Source organism: Sminthopsis crassicaudata, chromosome 2 (assembly GCF_048593235.1).
Source record: "Sminthopsis crassicaudata isolate SCR6 chromosome 2, ASM4859323v1, whole genome shotgun sequence".
Classification (NCBI taxonomy): Eukaryota; Metazoa; Chordata; class Mammalia; order Dasyuromorphia; family Dasyuridae; genus Sminthopsis; species Sminthopsis crassicaudata.
The window spans coordinates 443,055,513-443,082,622 of record NC_133618.1 but is presented as its reverse complement, the minus strand read 5'-3'; the positions used below and the strand labels follow the sequence as shown (position 1 = coordinate 443,082,622).

At 37.7% G+C, this 27,110-nt stretch overlaps 1 protein-coding gene across 10 annotated transcripts in view; it reads right to left on the bottom strand.

Moving 5' to 3' along the window:
• PTPRT (protein tyrosine phosphatase receptor type T) overlaps window positions 1-27,110 on the bottom strand; it is a 1,285,960-nt gene that overhangs the window by 249,733 nt on the left and 1,009,117 nt on the right. For all 10 annotated transcript variants that reach the window (XM_074292616.1, XM_074292619.1, XM_074292617.1 and 7 more), the window contains 2 exons: window positions 5,190-5,391; window positions 1,876-1,978 (listed from right to left, as the gene is read on the bottom strand). In XM_074292616.1, coding sequence (XP_074148717.1) covers window positions 1,876-1,978; window positions 5,190-5,391 — 305 coding nt within the window. The remainder of the gene's footprint in view (window positions 1-1,875; window positions 1,979-5,189; window positions 5,392-27,110) is intronic.

Genomic DNA, 27,110 nt, shown 5'->3' with positions numbered 1-27,110 from the left:
CAGCTTTGTAACATGACAAGTATTTATATTAGGCTGTATACAGGCTGTGTGCTTTTTCTTTTTCTCACCTTTGTCCTTCACAAACATATCTTTCACTGAACTTGATGATTGAGACAAAGTGCCCAGGTAGATAAAGAGCTGACCTTGGACTTGTATTCTTATCTTATCTCTGATCTATACTGGGCAAATAATCCTAGGGAAGTCAGAACCTCTCAAACCTTCTAAATAATTCTCTAATACTATAAGTATCATCAAAGGTTCTACTCTTATAAAACTGTGCACACCCTTTGATCTGGCAGTATCTCTACTGGGTATGTATCCCAAAGAGACCATAAAAAAGGGAAAAGGACCCACATGAGCAAAAATGTTTGTAGCAGCTCTTTTTTTGTGGTAGCAAGGAACTGGAAATAGAGTGGATGCCCATTAGTTGGAAAATGGCTGAATAGGTTATGGTAAATGAAGGTAAAGGGATATTATTGTTCTATAAGAAATGATGAGCAGAAAATCCTGGAAAGATTTACATTAATTGATGCTGAGTGAAATGAGTAGAACCAGGAGAATATTATACACAGTAACAAGATTATATGATGATCAGCTGTAATGGACTTGGCTCTTCTCAACAATGTGGTGATTCAAGACAATTCCAATAAACTTGTGATGAAAAGTGCCATCCACATCCAGAGTGAGAACTATGGAGACTGAATGGGATCAAAGCATAGGATTTTAATCATTTTTTGTGGTGGTGTGTGTTTGCTTGTTTTTTTTTTTTTTTTTCTTCTTCTCACTTTTTTCTCTTTTGATCTGATTTTTTTACTCAGTATGACAAATTTGGAAATATGTTTAGAAGAATTTACATATTTAACTTATATCAGATTACTTGCTTCCCTGGGGAGGCAAAATGGGAAGAGGAGAGGGAACAAATTTGGAACACAAGCTTTTGCAAAGTTGAAGATGTTGAAAACTATCTTTTCATGTATTGGAAAAATAAAATACCATTAAAAAAGGTACTACCCTGAACTGATAGTAATATTCTCCTCACATGGAAGTTCACCATGTTAAGGAAATCACAGGCAGGTGGCTCAATAAATGTTCTAATTTCCTAGATGAATCTAGAGTCAAGAAGATCTGAATTCAAATATAGCTTGAAACACTTACTAGTTATGTGACTTTGGGCAAGTCACTTAAGCACTATCTGCCTTGATTACTTTATCTGTAAAATAATGTACAGTACCTACCTCTCTGGGTTGTTATAAGAATAAAATGAAATAATATTTGCAAAGTACTTCACAAAATTTACAGCATTATATAAATGCTATTATTATTCCTATTCCTAAGTACATTTGGCATTGACCTTTATAGCAATATCCCTGAATGAGTGACTGTGAGTGATGCCAGCCCAGTGATTGTTAATTTCATCTATCCTGTGCTTACATTCATATGCCAGATTCAATTGTGTTCCTTCTCTGGGCTCGGGGGTTTCATCACCAGTGCTTCTAAGAATCAGGCTGATGAAGATCCAAATGAACCAGCCTTGCTTCATGGAGATAATAAGTCTCTTCCCAGGTCAACTCCTGCAGTGTTAAAAATAAGTGAATTGGAAGAAACAGGGTCTTTTTCATTCTCTCCCTGATCTGACTCTCTCTTCCTTGACCTTTCTCTCTAGGATTGGAGAATTTCTGTCTGTCCAGGAAGCAGATTCTATGCCCACACTTCTAGCTTTGCCTCATGCTATTCTTCTTCCTAGTTAAGTTCTCAGAGCTTGTCATTGTCCAGGATGTGTCAGCATCATTGATGCAGAAGAAAGAGAAATGTATGACCCTAGAAGGAGGAATGAGATCTGATATGGTCCCTGACCTCCCCCCAACAGAGAATCACCTGACAGGTGCACCCCGGGACCGAGCAGGCTTCAGCATGACAGTAATGGTTGTATCTGTCTCATTCAGAGGTGAATCTGTGTCATACTCAGGCATTGAAGGAGCTGTGGAAAGAGGAGAAAGTGGGGAAGAGAAGAAAAAGAGAGGAATGAAGGAATAGGGAAAAAGAGATGGGGAGAGAATAGAACAGTGGAGAATGGGAGGAGTGAGGAACAGGGGAAAAGAAAGAAGTAGGGGAAGAAAGGAGAAGAGATGGAAAAGGGAAAGAGAGGAAAACAGAGAGAGAAGAGGAGTGGGGGAGAAGAGAGAGAAAAAGAAAGATAGAGATACAGAAAGACAAAAAGAGAAAGAGACAGAGACAGAAATAGAGAGAAAGGGGGAGAGGATCAAGAGGGGGGAGAGGAGAGGAAGGGAAGAGAGAGGGGAGAGGGAGAGAGAAGGGGGAGGGAAAGAGGGGGAAAGTAGGAAAAGGAGGAGAAGGGAGGGAGGGAGAGGAAGAAAGAAAGGGAAAGAGAGAAAAAAACCACTGATTAGCCATTAACCAGGAATAATTCTTACCAGTTTACCAATTCTCACTGGGCTGAGATAGATTAGGATTGTGGTTCTTAACCTGAGATTTATGAATATGATATACATATACAAATACATAGGTATATATGTGTACACATGCATACATTTGTATATGTGTGTACACATATATGTATTTGTATATATATGATAACTGAATTTTAATATAATTGGTTTCCTTTGTTATCCTAAATATTTTATTTTATACTTTTAAAAACATTATTCTGCTAAGGAGTCCACAGGTTTCATTAGACTGCTAAAGACTTATACTACACACAAGTAAAGACCCTTTGTCTAGAGGGAAATACATTTGATAATGTGAACATTGAAAGTTAAAGGTAGTTGGATGCTCTTTGGAAATGGAGGCAGTAACATTGTGTCTGCCCACAGATTTGATGTAGCATTGTAATGGCTTCCCATTCTTTAGAAATGGTCCCTATCAATATAATGAAGAGCCATTTATGAGATAAATTTCCTTCAAAGGACAGCATGAGGCAGTGGGAAGAGTGCTAGATTAATAGTTAGAAGACTGAGGCTTAACTCCTGTTCCTATTTATGTGATTTTGGATAATCATTTAGCCTCTTGGGGACTAAATTTATAAAATTAAAAGATTGGACTGATGCTCTCCAAGTTGCCTCCCAAATCTCCACCTTCTGATCCTGCCAGCTTTGTGATTTCATGTAAGTTAATTCCTTTTTTAGGACTCAGTTTTTCCCTTTCTCAAATAAAAGAAGCACAACTCTAAATCTATGATCTTATAATCATATACCCTGATCTGGTCGTTCAAAGATGGGATCCAGTCCAGATTCTTCCACATTAGTGGTGTGACTTTGACACTTCCATCTCTGACTCTCTTCCCTTATAACATGAAGGACTTAATCTAGAAAGTATCCGAGATTTCTCTCAGTTCTGCATATTCTGGTATCTCTGACAGTTATTCTGTGATGCAGGAGAGTCACCATCATTCTATATCCCAGGCACTAACTATGTCATCTCTTATGAACACCCATGCAAGCTGTCCTGGATTAAGCCTTGGACCTGCCTACATGGCTTGGGAAAGCCCTATGAAGACTCCAGTCATCTAACAACATCTTGCCACAGACTAACTTGGTGGCAGGGAGCCTATAATCTGGAATACATCTGAGAGGGAGGGAGCAATGAGCTTTTTTCTGCTTTCTTTTGCCATTGAGGGCTTCAAATCCAATCCAACGAGCCTAGACCAAACTTGGACAGTTTGAGAATACCTCTAGAATTTATCAGAATCTTAAAAAGGCATTGGGGTCTTCAAAAGAAAGAGATAGCCCATATCCAAAGAGGGTCATAAAAATGTTTTCTTTTTTATATTTCATTCCAGACACACAAGTTAGTTAGCTCTATGGATATGTATTGCTTCAGAGTATAGGAAGATTCAGACCCTTGGATATACTATTTCAGTTCTGGACAAAGATAGGTGGGTGGTCTCTGAAATTTTTTGTTTAGCCTTCTCCCAGAGATAGTGTCCTGGGTATATAATTATCTATTATATAAGAAGATGCTATTCCTGACTCACTTCCAAGAAAACAAGCAATTTGAGCTATGTTTTCATCTAAATTTCTCTCCTAGTCTCTTGTACAAAGGCATAGACTGGAAAGCCTACCAAATGAAAGCAAAGGTTAATTGGCCAAACCCAGACCTTGGCCTCCTTAGCATGGTGGTTGCTAATCTGTAGAAATAACAGTTCAACACTCAGGAAACTGAAGCCTTCATGTCCCTAACTTCACTGATTTTTCCTGTAAATTTGTTTTGCTGCTTCCCTGTGAACACTGAACCCAAAGGGGCATGTATGCACAGGATTTTTATATTTCATAAAGGGAATAACTCAATAGAGAAGTTTCTGAAGAGCTATATATAAATTAAAATCTATAGGATTCAGAGTTGGAAGGGACGTTCAAAATTGGCTACTATAGTCTAAGACATAACCCTAGAAACAAGGTCACACAGATAAGATTGAGTATTTGAATTTCAATCCCCTGACTTCAAATCCATCGAGGTTCCCTCCTGCCAGCAAATGGAATACTAGAGTAATAAACAGAGGGACGTAAAGGCACCTTGAAAGATAAAGGATATTTATGGATATTTATGGAATCAGGTTTGATTCTGGACAAATCAGGTAACCTTGTTGAGTCTCTGTATCCTCATCTATAAAATGGGGAGAACAATAGCGCCATTTCACAAAGATTATTATGAGGACCAAATGAGACTTTATATACATATATATGTATGTATGTATAATGATCCACAGACTGTATAAATGTAAGCTATTGATATTATGATTCCCGAATGTCATCATGCTAAATTCATAGACCTAGAGCTGGATGGCATCTCAGGAATAATCTCTTCTAATTTCTCCTTCCTCACTTTATAGATGAGGAAACTGAGGCTCAAACAGTTAAGGGATATACTCAAAGTCAAAGAGGGATTCTAACTCCAAATGTAGCATTCTATGAATGAACCTCCAAGACATACAGCCAAATATTATGCTTTCAATGAAGCCAGAAAGCTGCTATCTAAAGATGTCCTATGGCAAACATATAGGAAAAGTAAATGTTAGTGGTTGTTTTTCTCCAAGATCAGAATTTTCATATATTGGGTTTAGTTAAAAAAAAAATCTCCTAGTGCATAGAAGGGAGGAAGTGTCTCAGTCACAATGTGGTGCTGTCCTTTTTCTTATCCACGGCAATTCTGATGCTTCTTTTCCCAATAAATACCTGATATTTTGGTTGCAATGCGTGTAGTAATGGGAGGCCCAAAGCCCTTTGATGTGCTGGCCTTGATGGTGAATGAATAGGTTGTGCCAGGATACAGGCCCACAAAGAGGTGATGGGTTTCATTCCGAAGCTTGAAGACTTTCCCTCTCTGACTGGAAAGGTCAGCATTGGGATCAAGGGAGCCCACAGCCTTGTAGTTTATCTGCAAAAGAAGAACTAGAGATTACTTTCAGCTTCTGGCAAAGCAGAGGAGAGGCACATGAGAAACTGTATATATATTAGTTGTGGTTCTGACCTGCATTAGTAGAAGGAATTTCCATATTTGAAATTTATGTATCACAATAGAATAATAGGTTCAGTCTTTTCTTGGATCTTCTCCCTCTGTCATTATTTTCAAGTAATCTTATATATGTTATTCATACATAGTTTGTACCTTGTCTCCATCATCAGTCTTGAGAGCAGGAGGCTATCCAATGACTTTATCTCCCAACCACTTAGCACACAGTGGCTAGTATATAGAAGGTGTTTAATATATGTTTAAGAATTAACTGTCAATTACTTACTATTGGTCAACCATCAATTGCCAAAGAGGCAAATTGGTATAGTGGAAACAGAGATGGAAGTCTGGGTTCTAATGCTGGCATTTATATGATATGATTGTGGAAAGTCATTTGATTTATGTAAGACTCAATTTCCTTAAATGTAAAATGGAGACAGTAAACTTGCACAACATATCCTGTAAGGTTTTTGTATGGCAACAGCTTTGAAAACCTCACTGCTGTTCTTCAGTCATTTCACTCATATCCAGCTAAGCTAATCTGTGAAAGTTCAATGACTTTGAATCCTTAGGAGTTAGGATAAGAAGGGGAGTATTATTAAATTGTTTTAGTCATGTCTGATTCCTTAGGACCCCTATTTGGAGTTTTACTAGGTAAAGATACTAGAGTAGTTTGTTATTTTCTTCTCTAGAAGAAACTGACTCAAAGAAGATAAAGTCATTTGTCACATAGCTAATAACCGCCTAAGACTTGAATTCAGAAAGATGAGTCTTCCTGACTCTAGACATGTCACTAGCTACTGCAATACCTAGCTGCCCCACTGAAAATCTCAGGGCACCATAGAAATATAGGTGTTATTATTCATGTACTTAAACATACTCCTGCTTTCTTCTCATTAATGACCTTTCATTTCTCAAGGTTTTCCTAAATCAGAAGCATGTTGATGTAAAAAGAGCATCAGATTTGGATTTAGAAATCAGTAAGGCTAAAATACTGATTCTGCTACTGATTTGTGGTATTACTTTTTATATGATAAACCCAGTGTTTTGGGGACATGAGTTAGTCCTGTGAATTTGACAGCAGTTCCAATTCTAAGGCCCTCTTTCATTTCTAAGTTTTAGAAAACCTTGCTACTTCTACTTGAGCCTGGGAAAAGATTTTGGAGCACGTTGAAATAGATACTATTTGTTTAAACCAAGTTAAGCCTTCTCCACCCCCTAAGCCCCAGAAAGAAGAGAGAAATTATATGTGACAAATCCTCCAGAGGCATCTTTTGTGGTGTTTATGTTTGTAGTCTTGTTTAACACAAAACAATGGGCTCTTCAGAATTTAGAATTTTAGAACGGAACTTCCATTCATTTACATCTTAAGTACTGATGTCTCAGACTATTCCAGGTCCCCACTTTTGAGCACAAGCATTATTTTCCTAAAGGTAACAGCTAAAAACCTCCCTTGAAAGGATAATGAACTTGAATGAATTAGGTATGATAACTGGACATCTCTCTTAGATACATCCTTATCTATCAAGGATGGGTAAAAATACTTCTCCCTCTCAGGGTCATTCCAGGCTGTTGTTAGGATTAAATGAGGCAAAGTGTGGAAAAAGTGCTTTGGAGCCATAAAACATTGTATAATTATGAAATCTTTGTGTTTTAATAGTGTTCATGCTTGTGTGTGTGTGTGTGTGTGTGACTTGAGAGGATGAAATCACTTTTTATTATGGACCTGAAAAATAAGAATGCAGTAGCCAGAACAGAGAATGAGAAATTTGACTTCAAAAATCACCTTTTGGTTTGAAAAAAACAAGTTGTTTATTGTCTACAATAAAGAAGTTGCTTTTGTTTGTTTGGATCCATAAGATACTTTTCTTCTTATTCCAGTCCTAACAAGATTTGAGTGAATTTTGAAACTCCTGGTTTTAAGGGTATTCCTGCTAGTACTGTAAATCACGAGTCATTCCTGCCCTCTAAATCTGAGTAACCCTTTGTTCATGCCTTCCTTTAAATCCTTCATGGGGATCCACTCAAAATCCTGGTGGCCTTCTTTTAGGTCTCGATGTTATATAAATGCCAAATGAGCACACAAACTATTTGTTGGTTGATCTTTCCACAGTAGAGGTCCACCTTCTTTTCTGGTCATACATCTCTCTAAATGACTTTTTTTACCCAATTTGTTCTATGCTTTTCTTCATAAGTAAAGCATAATGGGCTTTTCTACATTATCCTTTGGTTGACAGTCACCTTAATGTTTTAGAGATGGTTGTGATTAATAACTAGAAACACCATATTTGTAAAATTTATAATCCAAAGCATCATAGAAAAATATTGCTATTGAAAAGTTGGGCCTTTATTTGGGGAAAAAGCTTTGGATCCCTAAAAACTCATCACCTATTGGTTGGCTATTCAGTGATGAATTCCAGATTATGGCAATCTAAGGGAAAAAAAAAACACCAACTTTCCTCCAGTTTATCAAATTGTGACAGGACTGTGATTACAAATGCAAATGTGACCTTTAGATTCCTAGACCAGAGACAATATCATTACACTAGCAGACAAGACACATACACAGATGTATCACAGAATGATTTTTGTATCTTAATAACAGGAATGGTTTATAGAATGATATGATTTTAGGGATGGGGCAGGGGATGCACCTTAGGTTTCGTCTAGTTCACATCATTCAGTTTACAGGTGAAAAATCAGAGTCTTCAAGCAGGTAACAATTCATTTTAGTTGTTATTAGCAGATCTGATATTCTAAATCTGAACTTCTGCCATCAAATCCAGATCTCCTGAATCAAACCTATGGTTCATTACACTGTACTATACTGATACTCGCATCTTTATTTAAAGGAAATAGCCAAAATTTAGGAGTGAGTTAGAAATGGAAAGAAATTGACCCGACTCCCATCACGAGCTCTCGTTAATTCTGTCCAGGAAAAGAAAGCATAGGTCCTAACTCGAGAATAACTTTATGTTTCTGATCATACCAGGCTTTCCTCACAGCTGGCTGGACATTGCAACTTTGCTGCTAAACAAGGGCCACTGAACTTTGTATTTTACACAGTGAGATATAAAACACAATGGATTTCTTCATTCTCTTTGTTTTTTTATGTCTTTATAATATGTAAAAAAAAAAAAAAAAAGTTCCTGATTTTTTACCATACAGGAAGGAATAGAGCTATGATAGAATTACATTGTTATTGTTAGAATGATAGACTTAGACTTGAGATCCCTGGGATTCACATCTTGATTCTGACAATTTACTAACTGTAGGACCCAGGGAAAATCATTTAACTTCTTATTAGTTCTGTACTTTCTTCATTTGCAAATCATCAAAACTATCTGCTGAGTCCAAGCCTCATTTGATCATTGTTTGGACTCTGATGGCTCAGAGGGAGTATAGATAGCAATTGTTTCTTGGTCAGAAATACTGAGGATCTTCCCCCCTCAGATGATTTTTTTTTATTTAATATTTTTGACTAGGCAAAATAGATCGTTCTTTGTTTTATTTTTACCTAGCCTTAATCACTGTTTGAGTTTTGTCTCTGACAAACTGAGACCTGGGAAGGCCTTCCTCTGAATCTAGGGGCATCTCCAGTCATCCTGATCTATAAGTGGCTTGGTATAGATCCAAAAGGGAAAGTGAGGCAGGTGACCTTGCACAACCTCCCTCACTTAAATACAATCACTTGCAAGTCCCAATATCACCTCCCTGATGTCATGGTCCTCTTCAAGAACAAAGGACAAAAACCAACAAAAACTTCCTGGGGTTATTTTGAAGCTTCAGAGAGACAACTGACATAAATTGCTTTGCAAACTGTAATGTGCTACATAAATGTCAGTTATTATTATTAATAGAAGAGGTTATTTTTACTGGCACAGGTAACATACACCTTTAATGGAAAGCAGGACCATTTCAAACACCCGCTTGAAATTCTGTCTGAATTCTACTTCATGTAGTAGTGGCAAGTGTGCTGATATACAGACACTTGGAGGTAAAACTCATGACTTATTTACTAGCCAATTCCTTCCCTATGTTCCAAATTCAATCCAAAAGCGGCTCAATTTCAACTGAGCTGTCAATATAATATACCGGGCTCTCCTGCGCCCCTAACCTTTCCTGATATTACAGGATCCTCACTTATTTGTAATGAAACACCATGAATAAATCAATGTATGTTAATATAGCAAGCCTTCAATTTTTTATGAAGGGCTCCACCAAATCTAATTCCCAGCTTTGTCAGAAACAGTCTTTAAAAAATTTAAGTCCCTGGCTTTATGAAGTTAGCCGGATAAGGGTGCAGAGGAGTGAAGAGAGAAAAGAGAGAGGTCAAGGAAAGGGATGGGGGTAATGGCTTTAGCTTCCCAAAGGTAATAAGGTACATAAATGAATTTTTGTTTTTAAGCAGAAAGGAAGAAAATTTTGTTACAGCAGCAAAGCTGAGAACTCAGAGGTATTCCCTCATGGCTTCTACACAAAGATCCTCCATCACTGAAAGTCTTGATGAGCCTTCCTCCATTCAGATGACTGCATCCTGGCAAGTATCCACAGAAAAATAATGAGGAACCCCAAAATTGCATGGATTGAGGACACCAGAGAGAATTGAGAAGATGAAAACACTTCTCTTTAACCCTGTCATCATTTGTGGCTTGCAACCTTCTGAGACAGGCCTCTGGAAACCTGATTTCAAAGCAGACCATCATTTGAAATAGTTAATAATCACCATGGTCTATTTTTTAGGCTGTATTTGGTGCTCCTGATATGACTGGCCCATTTTGTCAGTTAAATGGTGGCACTGAGAGGAGGAATTTAGAGGGTGAAGAATAGGACGACCTTGATCAGACCGGTTGTTTTGTTTCCACGGAGCAACGTGCTGGAATTAATTTTTCACAATTTCAACCAGTTGCTATAGAGTCACATGGTTATAACCTTTTGTTGCTATAACAGTCTCAGACACCAATTTTCTAAAAGAAGGCTCCGGGCAAGGGGGGGGGGAAATCCTTTCACTGGATAGAAGAAACTATAGTGTTTATTATTTGGTCTCCTAACAACCAAACACAAAAAAATAAAGAAAATGTGAACATTTTCACATTAGAGTAAAGCGTGAACGCTTAGATGTTTCTGAAGGTACATTCCTGTGACTAAGCTATGGCTTTCTATTTTCCCAAATGCTTTTGTTGCTAGTTTATTTGTGTTATTGGGATTGTTATCATCATGCCTGTTATCATTATTGCTGCTATTTTCAGGACTGCCTCATCAGGAATAGAATTCAGAAATCATAAGGGCCCCAAGATACCTGCCAAATTTCACCAAGCCAGACTTTCCTATTTCCTTATGGATACAATATAACTAATTTAATATTGATAATAGGCTCAAGAGAAGCAGTTGTGATGGAGTAGATGGAAGTCTCACAATGAAGTCGGGAAAACCTGGTCAAGTATTACCTGTGCTACCCTGGGAGCTTCCTACAGTGAAGAGATCACAACTTTGGACTGCAAAGAGGAAAGAAAAGAAAAAAAAAGAGCAATAGTATAGGGGCTGGAAGAACATCTTGTTGATGATCTCTTTAATCACTCAATATCAATCAATAAACATTTATTAAGATATAATTAGCTAAGTGCTAAGACACAAAAAAAAAGACAAAAGGCAGCCCCTGCCCTCAGAGAGCTTTCAATCAATCTAATAAGGAAAACAACAAGCAAGCAAATGTGAACAAACAAGCTATGTACAAGATAAATAGAAAATTATTGTCAGAGAGAAGGGTTGGGAAATGCTTCCCGTAAAAACATGGATTTTGGTTAAGACTTTAATAAAAAGCCAGGGAAATCAGAAGGTAATATTTGAAAAGGAGAACATTCAAGGTATGGAGGATAGCTAGAGAAATGCCCGGAGAGGAGAGATGGATGGAATAGCGAGGAGAACAGAGTCACTGGATCTCATTAACAATATGTGTGGAGGGGGGTTGAGGGTGGAGGTGGGATGAAATGTAAGAAGACTGGAAAAGCTCCAACTATACTTGTAGTTATATATCTTCAGTTGCATATAATAGGGATGATATCTGAAAGGATAGTCTTATTAAGGAACTCTTAATTTCTAAATCTTATAGTCTTTTTTCAATCCTAATATTTCTTGACATTGTTGCTGCATTTAATTCTGCTGATCACTTAGCCTTCTTGGATACGCTCTCTGTGAAACTAGAATTATTTGGTTCCCTTTTGACTTGTCCAACCACTCCTTCTATACATCCTTTTTTGGCTCATCCTCCATGTCATGTTCCTGAACTCTCAATATCCCCCCAAGTTCTGCTCTAGGCTTCTAGATCTCATCATGTCCCATGGTTTTAATAATCATCTCAATGATAGGCAATTTTCAGAAGAAGAAATCAAATTATCAGTAGTCAAATAAAAAATGAGCTAAGTCACTAATAATAATAAAGATAAATTAAATCAACTCTGAAGTACCACTTCACAATCTATCAGATTGACAGGAAAAGAAAAATTACAAAAACTATAAAGGATATGGAAAAATGGGGACATTAATGTACTCTAGGTGGAGTTATAATCTGGTCCAATTATTCTGGGAAACAATTTAGAAGTAGGTCCAAAAGGATATAAAACTATATGTATATTTTGACTGAGCAATATCATTAATAGGTCTGTGTCACAAAGAGATCAAAGAAAAAGGAAAAGTAATTATACAAAAATATTTATAGCATCTCAATTTGTGGTGGCAAAAATTAGAAATTAAAGGATACCCATCAACTGGGGAATAATTAAATAAGTTGTGGTATATAATGGTGATAGCATCATCAATCTGTGTAATAAAAGTGACAAGGGGAAAGGTTTCAGAAAACACTTTGAAAAGCTCTATATGAATTGATGCAGAGTGAAGTGAGAAGAACCTGAAATCACTGTGTACAGTAGTAGTTGTCATTGTTTGTCCTTCATTCTCAAATAGGACCATGACATCAAGGAGGTGATGGCATGATATATAAGTGAATTGGATTTAAGTAAGGGAGAATTGCAGCAGCTTCATATCTCCTCTGGAGTCATCTAGGTCCAGTGGCAAGATATAAATTAGGATGACGGAAAATGGTTATAATGGTGACTATAATGATGATCAATTATGAAGGACTTACTTACTCTGATCAATATAATTCAAAATAATTCCAAAGGATGTGATTAAAAATGCTATCTATTCCCAGAAAGAGAACTTTAAATGTGCCAATTGAAGAATATTTTTCACTTTTTTTGCAACATGACTAAGATGAAAATATGTTTTATATGATTTTACATGTATAACTGATGTCATGTTGTTTGCCTTCTCAATAATTGTAGGAGGAGCTTGGAGGAAGAGAATTTGGAACTCAAAATTTTAAAAAAGATAAATGCTAAAAATAAATAGGTAATAAAATTTTAAAATTATTTTTATGCAGCTGATGTTCAAGTTTATATATTCAGACTCAGTTTCTCCCTGAGTTTGTCTGACATCATCATATGCTTACTGGATATTTCAAAATGAATATCCTAGAGACATTTTAAACTCAACATATCTTAAACAGAATTCATTATTTTTCCCTTTAAACTGTCATCTAAAACAACTCTATTTTTGTTAAATGTACCAGTTCACACCTGATAGAATAGCTAACATGACAGAAAAGAAAAATGATAAATGGTAGAGGTGATGTGGATAAACATGGGAAATAAGGAAATGCTTCAAATTTCCCAGGTTCATATGTCAGCCTCATTCTGTTCTCTTAATTCTCCCTCATCTTGCATAGCCTGTACTTGTCAAATTTTTGTTGTTTCCTGCTTCGTAATATCTCTTACATTCAACCCCTTCCTTCTATTCATTCCTGTTGCTGCTTCCTCTTTACTTCAGTCCTCATTATCTCTTGTTGAGGTTATTGCAACAGCCTCCTGATTAGTCTTCCTACTTTGTCTCTCACTTCTCAAGTCCATCAAGCTCACTCCTGCCTAAGTGATTTTCCTTGAATGTAGATCTGAACATGTGATTCCCTTCATCTAAATCTAATGATTTCTTCTAAGGTACCTCTAAAATAGTATCAAATTTAAATAGTAATAGGGTCACTAAAGTTTACATAAGAATCCCTGCAGGCACAAACTTCTCTAGAAAACCATCTACTAATATCTGTGTTTTATTATATTTTTATTTATTTTATTAAATATTTTTCAATTATATTTTAATCTGGTTTGGATCACACTCAGGAACATAATGCTAGGAGATTTCACTTCCCTTGAAAAGCCATGTACAATTTGGCCCCAACCTGTCTTCCTAGACAGAATCGAGAAAGAGCTATCAATCTGTCAATCCTTTCCATGTCTGGGCCAGGTGAGGTTTCCTGTGCATTTCCCCTGTACTATGTGATCCACTCAAACTGGTCTTCTCTTCTGTACATCATATATAGCACTTATTTCCTCTTTCTGTCCTTTTTCTCTGGCCATCTTCCATATCTGGAATGTACGCCTCCTGTCTCTTTTTAACATACAGCTTAGGTACTACATTTTAAATGAAGCCTTTCCTGATCATTTCAAATGTTATAGCCATCCTTCCCAAATTACTTTGTATTCAACTACTTTGTAGCCAATTGTTTCTGTTCTGGCCAGAAATCCTGAGGGTTTTCTTCTTTTAGATTGATTTTTTTTTTTTTAATTAGCAAAAAAGCCCATTTCCTCTCCCTCTTTTTATTTAACCTTAATTTCCAAATGGGTATGGCCTCTGACAAACTGAGACTTAGTTTAAAAAGCCCAAGGTCTAACAGGATGATTTCAGAAAGGCCTGGAGAGACTTACATGAACTGATGCTGAGTGAAATGAGCAGGACCAGTTATATACTTCAACAATAATACTGTATGATGATCAATTCTGATGGACGTGGCCCTCTTCAACAATGAGATGAACCAAATCAGTTCCATTAAAGCAGTAATGAACTGAATCAGCTACACCCAGAGAAAGAACTCCGGGAGATGACTATGAACCACTACATAGAATTCCCAATCCCTCTATTTTTGTCCGCCTGCATGTTTGATTTCCTTCACAGGTTAATTGTATACTGTTTCAAAGTCTGATTCTTTTTGTACAACAAAATAACTACTGTTTGGGCATGTATATATATATATATATATATATATATATATGTATGTATATATATATGCATATATATATATATATTTTTATTTATACTTTAACATATTTAACATGTATTGGTCAACCTGCTATCTGAGGGAGGGGGTGGGGGAAAGGAAGGGAAAAATTGGAACAAAAGGTTTGGCAATTGTCAGTGCTGTAAAATTACCCATGCATATATTTGGTAAATAAAAAGACATAATAAAAAAAAAAGCCCAAGGTCTCCAGCTGCACCTAGAGCCATCTTTAGATCTATATCTAGATTTATATCAAAGCCATCCAGATGGCTTTGGAGGAGAGAGTGAGCCTGATGTCTTTGAACAGTCCTGTCTTAAATTCAATTCACTTGAAAGTCAAGACATGATCTTTTTGATGTTATTAGTCCTTTTCAGGAATGAAGAACAAAACACATTTATACTGATTAGCTTTATGATGCATATACTTATATATGTAGTTGTTATTTTTCCCATCTGATGATAAAAGTGTAGAATATAAGGATTATTTCATTCTTTGTATTTGTATCCTCAATGTCTATCCTAGTGCCTGATACATAGTAGGTGCTTAATAAATGCTTACTGATTGCTCCCTTTATTTTACAAATGAGGAGACAATAATGCCCAAAGATCACAGGTGTACTGAGTTAACACAGTTGGATTTGAACTTAAGCCTTCTAAATATAGACCCAGCTTTATCATGTAGGATCTACTTTTCTATCTATCTATCCATCCATCTATTCAACCTTTCCTATCTTTCTCTTCTTCCTTCTCTCACCCCCTCTGCCTATTTGTCTGTCTGTCTGTCTATCTATCTATCTATCTATTTATCCCTATATTAGACACTGGAAGAAATCTGGCTGTGAAGAAATAGCTACTATATTTCTTTTCAATTTGCTAACTGTTGGATCAACCCTTTCTAACCTTTCCCTCAACAGAGCTATAACAATGAATTTTATGCTTGGGGGAGGTAGGGTAAGTAGAAGGAAATATGTTCCTAGAGTGTTGTATTAGACACAAAAGAGGAGCCCACCTTAGCCACCAAAGGCTAACTCCCTATTTTTAAAAACAAATCATCATTGTTAACTTGTTACAATTTATTGTTTCTTGGTTGCTGAAGGAATATAAATGTCAGCACTTTTTAGAATATACCATCTTTTGGCAAAGCTCTTATTACCATGCCCTAGTTATTCCTTTATTATAATAACCTTGGATTAAGGGGAAAAAAGAATATAGTTATTAACTCTATTCCATTCACTAGAATAGTGAAAACTCTTTCAAGAGACACTGAACAAGAATTTGCCTGTCTCTTCTGCATGAGCGACTTCAGGACAAAGAGATGTATATACAGCTGTGTATGTGTTTGTATGTAAGAGGAAGGGGAGAGGAGAAAAATAATAGTCGGCACTAATGTAGCCCTCCAAAGTCTGTATATTGATGACTAGGTTCAGTGCATTTTATAAATATTTGTTGACTGATTTCATATATTTAATCTAGACAACAGGTAGGTATTACCAGTGTTATTACTCCCATTTTACATGAGAAAACTGAGGAGGCTCTGCATGCGTGCACATGTACAGGGGTGGCTAATAATTGGAATTCTTCTTTGGTCTGAAATTGGAGATTGCTGATGAGTGGCACAGGCAAGAATACAAGAAGGAAATATAAGAGGACAAAGCAAAAAATGGGAAAGTCACAGAATCATTGTATCTCAGAACTAGATGGGAACTTGGAGCTCATCAAATCTGAGCTCTGATCTGGGGTAACTCCAATCAGTGTGGTCTGTACATATGAACTTGATGCAAATCACATATTTAAGTATGCATTTAAAGCACTCCTAAGTGCTTTTTTCATAGGAAAGATTGCCCTCTAAGCCAGGCCAGGGGGACAAACAATTTAGCCCAGACGCTTAAACTGGGAGTCTGGCCTATATTTCTTATCTCCCCCCAAAGATGAACTGAGAGTAGCAAATAAAACTGTCCTAAAGCAATAGAATAAATAAGAGTCAGAATTTCTAGCCAGGGGCCAAGCTGGTATAAGGATTTACATTAATGCCACATCTTTTATTCAGATGGATGAAAAGTATATAGAAACTCCAAATCCCAATTTCACCAGGATTCTTTAATATGAGTAATGATATTTATGGCTGGGCATGTTTACATTAAAAAAAACTAAATCCAAGAGAATCTGAATAAAATTACTTAGTTTACTAGAACAAACCTGTGCAGGTCTACTATATGAAAATGCCATTGTTAGCAGTAAGCTAAGAAAACATATGACCTTCTTGCTAAGGAGGCCGAGGTTAGCAAAAAAGAGTGCTAAGCAGGATGTAAATGACCATTTAGACATTCAATTAATTATTACCAAAGAAATACAGTGAACTGAGCATCTAAAGGATGCTGGGAAGTTGGACCACAGGCAAGACAAAAATAAGTAGGACGCTGTCCTTTCCATAAGATAGTACTTAGTATGGGATAGATGAATTCAATACATGAACACACTTAGTATTGTAATACGAACTCTGATTAAGTGCCTACTAAATACAAGTTAAACACTGGAGATACAGAGATGAAAAGCACAGAGTAAGGCACATATACAGATATGAATGAAATTAAGGTAAAGGGAGAGATTCAGGCAGAGTCCTGAAATAAAGCTCATTCTCAGATGTGGATGTTAAGGTTGAAAGATGCAGGGATGGAAGCAGGAATGTTTAATAGAGGTGATGGTACTTGAATTGTAAGTTGAATAGAAAGAATCCTACTAATTAGGAAAATAGAAGGAATATGGTCCAGGCATGGAGGTTACATGACTCAAATTACCAAAGTTAGAGAGGGAGAACCAAAACCAGGAAACAGCTTGTTGAAATTTAGAGTATATAGAAGGGAGAGTGATGAAGGCTAAAGTGACAGAATGGGAAGGATTTAAAATCCCAGGCTCAGAATTTTGTATTTTATCCTCTAATGTAGACTTTGAAGATTCTGAGTAAGTGAAATAGATCAGTCTTTCTGTTTCATGAAAATCTAATTTTTGATGATAAAGCCTTCTTGAAATAGCCTAAGATGGCACCCTTAGAGTCTGCACCAACAACCTTAGGGATGGTTTAAGATCTCAAAATTTAACCAAAAGCATAATATTATTATATGGTATCATTATTTCTTCTATAGGTGTGACTAGGAATTGCAGTGGCCATTTGTCATTACATATACAATTGTGCTTAGAGAAAGTTAGTTATACTACATAATTCCTTGGGTTCCTTCTCATTTGTAAGAACTCTATGTTTGAACAGAAATGTTCATGTTTTTAAGTCTATTGACAAATGGAATAATTGGGAACCAAAATCTAATTAGAAGAGAAGAAATGCCATTAATAAATAGAAATTCAGAAGAAAAGAGGAAGACATATAAACTGATACAGAGTGAAATAATAGAACCAGGAAAACAATATAAATATTGATTAAAATAATTCAATCAGAAAAAAAATCATAAAATGAAATTTAGTTTTGTGTAACTATAGTGACCAAGACTTGTCCCAGAGAAGAATAGGAAAATATAATTCTTTTATTGAAGAAATGGAGGTCAATGGTTATAGAAATGTGATTAAATGAAATAACCTACATAAAGCCTTTTGCAAACCTAAAAGCACTATTGTTAGCTTGTATTAATATTTCATACACTATTACATAGTTGATGTGTTGACTGGTTTAATTGATCTGTTTTTTTTTCTTTTCAGCATTCTTTTTAAAAGAAGGGGTTGGGGGCAGCTAGGTGGATAGAGCACTAGCCCTGAAGTCAGGAGGACCTGAGTTCAAATCTGATCTCAGACACTAAACACTTCCTAGCTGTGTGACTCTAGGCAAGTCACTTAACCCCAAATGCCTCAGCAAAAAAAAAAAAAAATGGGAGAATAAACAAAGAATAAATGTGGAAACTGCTTAAAGTAAAAGGAAATTTGGGGAAAAAAGGAAATAATTGAATGTGTCATAATGTACATGAGATCATTAGGTTCTCCTAAACCACAAGTTCTTAACCTGGGTCCTTTAGATATATTTTGGAGGGGAAAGGCATGGACTTAAATGGGAAAAAAATGAATCTTTAGTTTTATTAAATTCTAACTGAAAAAAGAGCATTTTCTTCGATTGTGAATGCATAACAGAATATCATTCTGAAAATGGATCTATAGGCTACACCAGGTCACCAGAGGGGTTGATGACACAAAAAAGGTTAAACATTCCTGCTAAATAAACACAACATTCCATGGTCATCATGCTCTTCAGGAAGCCTACAAAATTGAGCATGTTTTGTAAATGTGGTATAATGGGACAAATACTGGATCAGGAATCAGAAAATCTGGGTTTGAATTTCAGCTCTGCTACTTCCTATCAATAGGATATCAGGCAAATTAAACTTTCTGATCTCAATTTCTTCATCTATAAGTTGGAAAAACTGGACTAAATAGTCTTTTTAAGTCCCTCCTAGATCTAAATCCCCTGATCTTGAGATTGGAATGTTTAGATTGATGTCCCTGACCCAGTAATTATGGCTGCATTCCCCAAACAGCTCAGTCTTTTGAATCAGGACCTGGGATCATTTTCTGACATTGTCTGCTACAATTGCTTATAGTGCAGTCCAAATTTCAGAGATATTCTTTTCCTGTCTGGGGCTAGGATTCTCTCTGGCATGATTGTTTCTTCGAGGAAACTGAGGTATATAATCACAGAATCAACAAACTGCCATCAGAACTATATGGGTGTCAGGAGATCATCAAATATACCCCATTCATCTGGTTTGTAAGAGACCTAAAGTCCAGAGAGAAGTCACAGGAACATACTGCTATGGATGAAAAAAGCATAGGTTTGTGGCAAGGAGGGACCCTCAATTAGTCCAATGTCATCAAGTGACAGGTGAGGAAACAGTTTGAGAGAACTGCCCAATTTCACAAAGAAAGTTAAGTTGCAGAACAGAAGAAATAACTCCAGTCAGAGGTCACCTAATTCATTAAACATCTTGTGGGAGAGCTGGGACAAGCACCTAGGTCTGATTTCCAGTCTTACAACAGTCTTTTTAATGGTAGCTGTCTCTAAGTCCATGGTATGAACACAGCATAGTTTAAAGGATGATTTTTAGATATTTTTTAAATCAATGATTATCCTTCCATTGTCGGCAGGTGATCATTGTCATAATGACAGAGTCTATGTTACAGGAAACTGATTGCAAGAGGGGAAGGAAATTACAACCCTCATCTTAAATGAGAAGACAAAACCTCCTGACCACTCAAGGATACATTTCCCCAGTCTAGCCTCCTTCAATCATTACCAGCCATTGACTTAAATCTCCTACATCAGCAGTGTAGCAGCCATTCCCCTTCCCCCAACCCCAGCAGTCAAGGGTTTGCATCACCCTCTTCTCCCAGTGGCTGATGGAGAAGGAAGAGAAAGCACATGAATATGCAAAATAATCGTGGAGGAAATGCTGGATGAAGCACTTTCTGGAGAAGTGGTATTTATGGACAGGATAGAACACATTTCCTTTAGGAGCAACAAAGAGAGAAAAAGGGCAATGATTGGCCTTCACAAGGCTTAGGGAACCTTCTAGCCCCAAGGGCTTATGATTCTACTTATGCTGTAGAAAGACAACCTGACTTTTGGGTCTCTGGAACTGTTTTCATAACAAATATGTTCCTTAAGATTACATTAAAATAGGACCCTGGGAGGTAGAGTTGAAAGGACACTGGACTAAAAACAAGATATGAGTACAAATTCTTTCTCTATGACCTAACTCAATAATGACTTATCAAGTACTTACTACTGTGTGACTCTAGGCAAATCACTCCTTCTCAGGGACTCAGTTTCCTCATAAGCATTTGACAGTCTCTAAGTGTTTCTATTGACTTTCAAATAGCAAGGTCATAAGGGATCTTAGAGACCATTCAGTTCACTATTTTTATTTTGGAAGTAAGGCCCCCAAAAATGAAGTGATTTCTCTTAAGATGAACTTGAATGACTGAATCAGGACTCAAACCTAACCTTTTTTTTTTTTTTTTTCTTCCTGGAATCAAAAAAGAGCATCAATAAGATGATGAAAGATAAAATTCAGAGATAGGTTTGTTTGTGTGAATGAATGTGTGTATGTGTGTGTATACACATGTGCATGTGCACTGAGTGTAAAAAGTTTATCTATAGATTGTGTATATTCTGCAGTCTCCTCTACAGATTGTAATTATTGCTTAGTTGTTATCAGTCATGACCCCATCTAGGGTTTTCTTGGCAGAGATACTGATATGATTTGCCATTTCCTTTTCCAGATCATTTACAGATGAAGAAACTGAGGCAAACAGAATTAAATGATTTGCCCAGGTTCACAGAGCCAATAAGTGTCCAGAATCCAACTCAGGAAGAGGAGTCTTCCTGACTTCAGGTTCAGAGATCTCTCAATATTACCTCACTAAGCATGACTGAGCCAAGACTCGAACCTGTCTCTAGGGCTTCTCATTTTACCATCTTTTCAGGTCAATATAATTCAGCCCTAATTCTCTAACCAGGAAATGGAAAGCCAAGCCTTGCAAGGATTCAAAAGATAGTCTTACCTTAAGGCTTCCTACTGATGGGGGCTGTGGCCCCCTTTAAGATTCCTTATTCTGATCTCCAACTTCCTTTGGGACTGACCTTTGATTTACAAGATCTGGTCAAAACTACCCTTTTTGTATTCCAAAGGGAAAGATCCGGATCTGAGCCAATTTGGGTTGTACCCAGCCCCCACCAGATCTAAGCTGGCTTGGGTTTTCAGCCCCCACTATCTGCTCAGGTAGCCCAACCCCCACCTGGTGGGGTTCTGACCCTCGAGGAATCAACCTGGAACTCCCCCCATATGCCCCTTCAAGAAGATAAAAGTGCCAAGCTGGAATCATCTCTTGGCAGAGAGTTGAAACATGTGAACACCATGCTTTGCATCACAGACTCTGTCCTGCCGCTTTTGGTGTATTTCTTTCTCTAATACCTTTTACTAACCAGACTTTAACCTTGCTTCCAAACCCTACAATAAACCTCTTTTATCAATCTAGGTTTTCGGGTCTGTAAATTCATTTACAGGGGACTCTCATGCTGCCACTAGAACTCACTTAACTTTGTATCCTTGCGCCGAATACAAAGGGGTTGCAGGGGAGTTCTGTTTGACTCCCTGTACCCCAAACCTGACATGAAATCAGCAGAGAAGCCCTTGCTATTTGGGAAGCAACGCACCGGGTAAGATGGCATCTCCTTCTCTCCCACCCTTGCTCTGGCCTTTTCCCCCTCCCCCATGGAGTGGGGATTACAGAATTCAAGGCCTTTATCAGACCTCTCCCATATGGCTTAGCAGCCTGCCTTTTAAATCCTGTCCCCTTCCTGGGGTACAGTGGGGAGAATAGGGACTCAATCTTTTCAAGCTTTCCTTTAACTTTTAAAATGGTATTTTGCCACCTGCTCCTGGAGAGATAAATAGCCTAACTATCTCCTGGAACTCAGCTATGTCTCTCTCTCACTCTCCTATTTTTCTCAATTGGCATTCTATGCCCTTGTCAAAAATTAAAAGATTCTAAGCTAGTCCTGGCCAGACTGGAAAAAAAAAAGAAATCTTTAGAATGATGGCTGGGGAATAAAATTCTGAATCAAGGCAAATTAAACCTTTAGGAAAGAAGTCTGTTTTTTCTGTTGTCTTTTTCTCAAGCTCTCTCTAGATTTGTTCTCTGTTCTATACCTGGTCCCTGCTATCTCAGGAATCCAGGGCCTATAGAGAATATGAATGCTGTCTAGAGTTAGGCAAGGAGCCACCAAATGGAGAATACACCTCTCATTACCCTGCCCTATTCAGTGGCTCTCTCACAAGTTTTTCATTGAAGCAAGCCCAACATAGCACCATTCTATGGTGGGGGGCAATTAAAAAAAACCTGGGAAATAGTGGCCTTGAATTGCAAGTTTGGCTCGTGACACCAGGTGCAAACAAATTCCTGTTTTTGGACAAATAGTTTTCCTGTACAGAGACAGGGGAGCATTTGTTGAATCTGATCAGGTTGAGCTATAGAAATGGAAAATTTTCGGGTTTGTGGCAAAGATGGGTCAGCTTCCCTCCTCCATGCCTAAAGATTCTCTTTTAAGATGCAGAGACACATTGGGTTTGAGAAAAGTGCCTCCGTTTCAAAACCTGTACTCTGAATAGATTAGCTGAATTCCAATCCCTCTCCACCCACCAACTCTCTGGCAAGTCCATTCTTAAAAGCCGTTTCTTTTCTCTTTCAAACTCTGGGACTGATTGTTATTTGTTAACCTGAGTTATACTTTAAATCCATCCCTGCTAGACATGTATGAGTTTTGTGGAATTTTGAGTTATTCACTATATAGTGTGAATCTTATAGGTTTTGAAGGAAAAAGGAAAGAGGAATGCAGGTTTGCATTAAGGATTGAGAAGGTATTGGAAAGGTATTTGGGAATAGGAAGGAAGAGGTGGGAGAGGGAGAAATGGATTCTTTGTCTTCAAAGGCAAATATTCTACTCATCCATCCCTCCACTGCTTTCTGCTGTTTTAGCAGTGGAACCTCTAAGAAAGTTGTGGAAGATTGTTTAAGTTATGTTGCAAGAAGGAAAGAGGAAAGTTTTTAATGAAAGGATGGAAAAAAAATTTTTTTTGAATGGGGAAAGGGTGACCACATGGAATACTGTTAGGTTCTTACTAAGTGCTAATGAGATAATGAGATATTAGGTTCTTACTAAATGCTAAGTCGGTACTTAACAATTCTCTAGTTCTAGCCTTTAAGGGGAGTTTTACCCCTTTGAACTTCTGGGGAGGAGTTTACATGTTTAAGAGGAGCGAGTTCATTGGTTGAAGTACTTCTCCCACAAGCCCCTGAGTTATTCCATACCCATTCTCTGGGAGAATAAAAGAAGAAGTTAGAGTCTGGAAATTCAGTTCTGGATTGGATCAAGGAGAAGACATCCTGTGGATTCGCAAATGAAGAGGACAGAGAAAAAGATTCACAGAGAAAAGAAACCTCCTCCCAGAGAAGGATTACAACTGAGAGATTATCAGAACTTTACAATTTGGCACCCACAGCGTGGGCAAGGACTTTTGCTTATCCTGACAAGGACTTATTCTGAGCCCTTCAGAGGAGCTAGCCAGGACCTTTGCAATTTGGCACCCAAACCTCCACTGAAGTCCTCCTGGTCACTGGAGTGTTCTAATAGACAAATAAGGAACTTACCTTGTTAAGGGCTAAACCAGCAATCTCTTATAGCTGAAATGGGGCAGATGTTAGCTAAAGACATTCCCTCCACCTCAGCCGACTCAGCCCTAGCCTCAGCCCCAGCCCCACCCAGGAGTGGTGCCATAGAGAGTATAATTAAGATAATTGAGAAGCAGAGTTTACTTGTAACCTGGGTACAGATTGCTAAACTCTTGGGTGCATTAAGACGTATGTTCCCTTGGTTCTTTGAGGAAGAAAAACTAAATGTAGATAACTGCAAGCTAGTGGGACTTGAAATGAAAGAATTTCATTCAAAAAATGGGCCTCGCTCAGTTTCTGCAGAGGTATTTTATATCTTCAATATAGTTCAATTAGCCTTAAACTATCAAGCAAATTGTAGGAGAAGGAAAAGTTTTAAAAATGAACAGAGGAGGAAGTGTGAGGAAAAAAAGAAAGATCAAGATCTTGCCCAAGGGCAAGAGGATTTAAATGAGGAATTAGGGTGTGATGACTCTGATTCTCTTGAAGAAGCTTCAACCTCACCTAAAGAGCAGATTATTGACATGCCCACATCAACTTCACCTTCAGGGGTGGAGGAAGAAGGAGGAGGGGAAGAGGCAGAAACACAAACAGAATTGCCTGTGAAGCAGCCTAAGCCTATGACAAAATTAGAAAAAGCATTGATTAAAGCTAAGAGAGAAGGACAGGATATAAGTGATTTTATACATGCATATCCTGTGATTGAAGATATTGACTCTGTAGGTCAAAAAAAAGGAGAAAATATACACCTTTAGATTTACAAGATCTAGTCAAAACCACCCTTTTGTATTCCAAAGGGAAAGGTCCGGATCTGAGCCAGTTTGGGCTGTACCCAGCCCCCACCGGATCTGAGCTGGCTTGGGTTTTTAGCCCCCACTATCTGCTCAGGTAGCCCAACCCCCCACCTGGTGGGGTTCTGGCCCTCGAGGAATCAACCTGGAACTCCCCTCATATGCCCCTTCAAGCAGATAAAAGAGCCAAGCTGGAATCATCTCTTGGCAGAGAGTTGAAACAATCTAGGTTTCCGGGTCTGTAAATTCATTTACAGGGGACTCTTGCCGCCGCTAGACCTTATTTAACTTTGTATCCTTGCGCTGAATCCAAAGGGGTTGCAGGGGAGTTCTGTTTGACTCCCTGTACCCCAAACCTGCCACTAGACCTCAATTAATCCTAATTTTATTTAGATACCATTTGGTTATACCTCATCACTACCAGAAAACAAACTGAAATCCTGGTCAGCATGGACCACATACTATCCTGAAATCCCATGCCTCCTGCTCTTTTCTGCCAGGTATTCAGTCCATTCCCCCTTTTCTCTCAAAATGTCATGCCCTACCATTTTTGCTCACAGATCCTATTAGTTTTTGAAGGCTAAACACCTTCTTCATGCTGCCTTTCTTAACCCACCTCTCCCTTGCCCTCATCCTACTCTCCCTAGTGTAGTTATTTGTATACATGTCATCTTCCTCAGCCCCTATTAGACTATAAACTTCAGGAGAGGACAGTCAGTATCTTTTCTGTCTCTTATTGCCCAGTGCCAAACATCGCCTTTGGTAGATTCTTAACAGTTTTTGTACAGACATTTTGAATAATATAGCCCAACTAGACTATGTTGTCCCTTAAAGGTCTCTTTTTCTAACTCACTTGCTAGAAATGAATTTAAAACTCATCACACTCTTCTCTTCTTCTAGAATATCTTCCCCTACCACTTCTGCCTATTTGTTCTTCAAGGTCCAGCTCAAATATCATCTCCTCTGCCAAGTTTCCTGCTACCCCTGTATCCAGAACGCTGGATTTGGGATTAGGGGAAATGTGGCCGTGGTTCTTGCTTTCTGTGTGATGTTGACATCCTTTGGGCTTCAGTTTCCTCACTGCAAAATTGGTTAGATTAGATGAGCTCTAAGACTTCTTCCAGCACCATATCAATGTTCCTACAATTAACATGAACCCTCAGTCTACACCCTGAATTTCCTAAAAGATCCTATAGTATAGCTTATCATGCCAGCTCTGGGGACAGATCCCTTGGATGCTTTCTTTGTAACTAAGGAAGTCTTCTACCCATAGAACCAAAAGAAAATAAGGAAGGGAACCCCCAGAACTCAAGAATGGTAAGTTGTTAAAGGTTCCCTTAGGAATCTTTAATTCAGATAAACTGACACTAGATTATGGAATGTGACTTGTCTCTGAAGTCGAACTGTGTCAGTCAAGTTTCTTGTGTAATCCAAGACACAGATACACTACTTTTTGTGTAGGAATGTTTTTCAGGCATATGGTTTAATAATAGCATTAAGCCCAAACCTCTGCTAGTCATTTGATCTGAATGCTGGGTGCCATTATCTTGTTATTTCCCCAGAAATTTTCTCATTTAATGAATCTACCTACATATATTCCCAAATGCTCTTCATCCACACCATTCAATAAATTTGGTTGGTTGATTTTTTTTTTAATTTTCTTTCTCCCAAATCCAAGTTGCTTTATTTTTCTATTTCATACTGAGATGGTTTTTCTCTTTGGTAAATTTAGCAAGTCTAGCTAGGCTGTTTAATGATTTAATGATGTGTGAATTTATTCTACCCTTCTCCTTCTAGCTGGGGGAAGGGCCATGTAAGGCATATTAAAGAAGGTTTTGTAAGTCTGTTGTTGTTTGTCTTTCATTCTGGAAGAGGACCAATGAAATCAGAAGGGTGATATCTTGACTTGCAGGTAAATTGTATTCAAGTGAGGAAGAGATGTGCAAAGTCATCAGCCTCACTCCTTCAAGATGATTGGTGGTGGCTCTGGATGCAGTAGGACAAGAAGCAGGAATAACTCCTGGCCCTGAGAAATCAGCATGAGTGGGGAAAAAAGGAGTCAACCTTTTCAGAATAACTAGAGGCTTCTAATCCAATAGGTATTAATTAAAGTGCTTACTAAACTCCAAACATTGTACAAGCATTAGGGACACAAAAGAATAGATTAAAAACTTTGCCTTCAGGAAGTGCATTCTGGGGAAGGGATGGATACAAAGATATATACACAAGTACAAACATGATTATGATTATTTCAGGAGAGAGAGAAAACCAGTAAGTTGGGGGCTAAGCAAGGGTTCTTTTTTTAAAGCTTTTTATTTTCAAAACACATGCATAGATTTTCAGCATTCACCTTTACAAAACCTTATGTTGCAATTTTTTCTCTCCCTTTCTCCATCTCCCCTACACATCAAGTAATCCAATATATGTTAAACATGTACAATTCTTCTATATATCTTTCTACA